At 39.8% G+C, this 2410-nt stretch overlaps 1 protein-coding gene across 1 annotated transcript in view; it reads right to left on the bottom strand.

Annotated features, from left to right (window-relative positions):
- ralgapa1 (Ral GTPase activating protein catalytic subunit alpha 1) overlaps positions 1–2410 on the bottom strand; it is a 77144-nt gene that overhangs the window by 65652 nt on the left and 9082 nt on the right. The window contains exons 7-9 of the mRNA XM_020621976.1: positions 1800–1915; positions 1296–1434; positions 964–1172 (exon numbers count right to left, since the gene is read on the bottom strand). Coding sequence (XP_020477632.1) covers positions 964–1172; positions 1296–1434; positions 1800–1915 — 464 coding nt within the window. The remainder of the gene's footprint in view (positions 1–963; positions 1173–1295; positions 1435–1799; positions 1916–2410) is intronic.

The following is a 2410-nucleotide window of genomic DNA, read 5'->3' as shown; positions in this document are numbered from 1 at the left end:
AAGTTGATGTGTTGGAAGCAGGAAAAATGGGCAAGTGTAAGGATCTGAGTGACTTTGACAAGGGCCAGACTGTGATGGTGAGATGACTGGGTCAGAGCATCTCCCAGTCTGCAGGTCTTGGTGGGTGTTCTTGGTCTGCAGTGGTTAGTACCTACCAACAGTGTCTAAGGAAGGACAAATGGTGAACTGGAGACAGGGTCATGGACGATCATGGCTCACTGATGATGAGGTTGACCTACTGTAGATTCAACTTTTAACTTCCATTTGTACTTTTCAAAAGATTAAAATTGATTTGAACCTTTGTTAAAATGGTTTAAAATTAGAAATACTGTACATTGGTCTCTATGAAGAGAAAGAGTCAGGGGCTGTAGTGGTGATATCACACCTAGAGAGGTGAGGCTGTTGAATTTGTCTACAAAAAATTCTCTCTAACTCGTCCTCACAACCACAGTTTTCACTCCTTTTACACAAGTTTGTCACTGAATTGTAGACGCATCTGTGCTCTTCCTGACAGTAGAACTGTGGAAGCAAATAGATTCACAGAAGATGCACAGTGAGCTGCAGAGTGACATGAGTGCCAACCAACTGCCATATTGACTCCTAGTATTAGGCAGGTGGTCATAATGTTATGGCTGATCGGTGTACTGTAATTGAAATCAGAGGAATAAAAAGAAAATAATTTCTGTTTATAAACGTGATGCAAAAAAGATAGTATTATGGCACATTTTTATAGTATTTAATGATCCTTCTGTAGATTTCTCACCAACCTCTTACATTTGCTATTCTTAATGTTCAGGTTACCTTAGTTAGAAAATACCTCTGAATATTGGGAAATAATATTTTACTCCTTGTATCTTGCACTTGTGTAATTGGAATGAATTAAAAAAAAAAAAAAAAGAGAGAAAAGATCTGATCCATTCACCTGACTGCACAGTAACAAAATACCGGGCAAGTGTTTCTTACCTGTATGTTCTTGGGGACGTTCTCTCCCTCAGTTCCTGGGATGTGTGTCTGTGTGTTGGGTCGTGGCTCCAACCAGAAAGAAACCAGCCAGCGGATAAAGATGACTTGAGCCTGAAGGAAGCTCTCCTTGGTGCAGTACAGTGTTTCTCCGCCATCCTGCTCCCTGCGCACCACACTGTAGTACGGCTTAGGACGCATCGGAGGCACGTCTGCAGGGAAAGCAGAAAATCTTTCTTTATTCATGTGATGCATACAACATTATTGTTCAGTCCAAGTGTTCCAAAGGGATTCCAGATCAACAGCATCTAGTAGCTCTTAATGACTGTACTGACCCAGTATTGGGTTGTAGAGGCTGGTTTCCATGGCGAAGCTGGGAAATATATGAGGAAGGTAAAATTTCCTGAAGTGCCCAAAAAGGAAGCTGAAGCTACGTTCATGGTTCTCCTTACAACGCCATTCAAGAGACTTGGCCTGGGGGATGCGCACACACAAAGACAAACAAGCTTGTGTTATAAAGAGAGCATCACACACACAAAATGAGCAAGTGGAGAAGGGCACCACTGTTTTAGGGCAGAATGGGAGCATGCATATCTGTGTGACTGCAAGAGAAGGGAATATGAGAACAAAAGTCAATTTGTGTCAGTGAGGATTTGCATTTGAGGAAATTAGTGATACCAGTTAGGGATTAGATGAATACCAAGTTTGTATATAGTAATGTCAGACAGTTAGTACCTGGGTACCACCCCATATGCTTATTAGCACTGCTGACATTAAGAACATTTTCAGCAGTGTAATTATGAAGTGTTAACTGTGTTAGTAAAAATTAATCCTAATACCTGGTTTACCATGTATTTCAGTAGTGCTTCTAGGAAGTAGGCAGTGAGGTCTTCCTGGTTCTTGTCACCTGACTGTGGAGGGACCAGTGGCGTGATCTCTTCTGGGGTCACCTGAGCTACAAAATGGGAGGCAGGGAGAATAAATGTTTATAATACAAGGTGTAATGTGTTCTGCCTTGTCCAATCTCTGTATTACTTGTATGGAAAAATATCTATCACTTCAAATCACATCCAAGATATCGTGTCAAAAGTTCGTAATAATCAGTGGCTATTAATGATGTTCTTCTTCTTCTACTTTGATTTGATTTGATTTATTCTTTCAAGCATGTAAAGACAGTTGATATGTCAACACACATAATTTTACACATATCCAACAAATGCTAATCCAATATCCATGTGCTTATACCTAGTACATGCTTGAATGGAGTAGGAAGAAGTCAGACTTATCCAGTCCTACCCCCTAACATCATCTTACCATCATTGGTTTGCAAGCAGTATTTCTTTCACTTCTACCACACAAGCATTATACTAAAAAAAATATAACAGAGTGTTAACATTCTTACATAATTACATTCTTAAATAATTATCTTCTACACCACACAAGTAATATA

Source organism: Monopterus albus, unplaced genomic scaffold (assembly GCF_001952655.1).
Source record: "Monopterus albus unplaced genomic scaffold, M_albus_1.0 scaffold270.1, whole genome shotgun sequence".
Lineage (NCBI taxonomy): Eukaryota > Metazoa > Chordata > Actinopteri > Synbranchiformes > Synbranchidae > Monopterus > Monopterus albus.
Note: the sequence above shows the minus strand (reverse complement) of the source record. Positions and strands in the feature narration are given on the sequence as shown.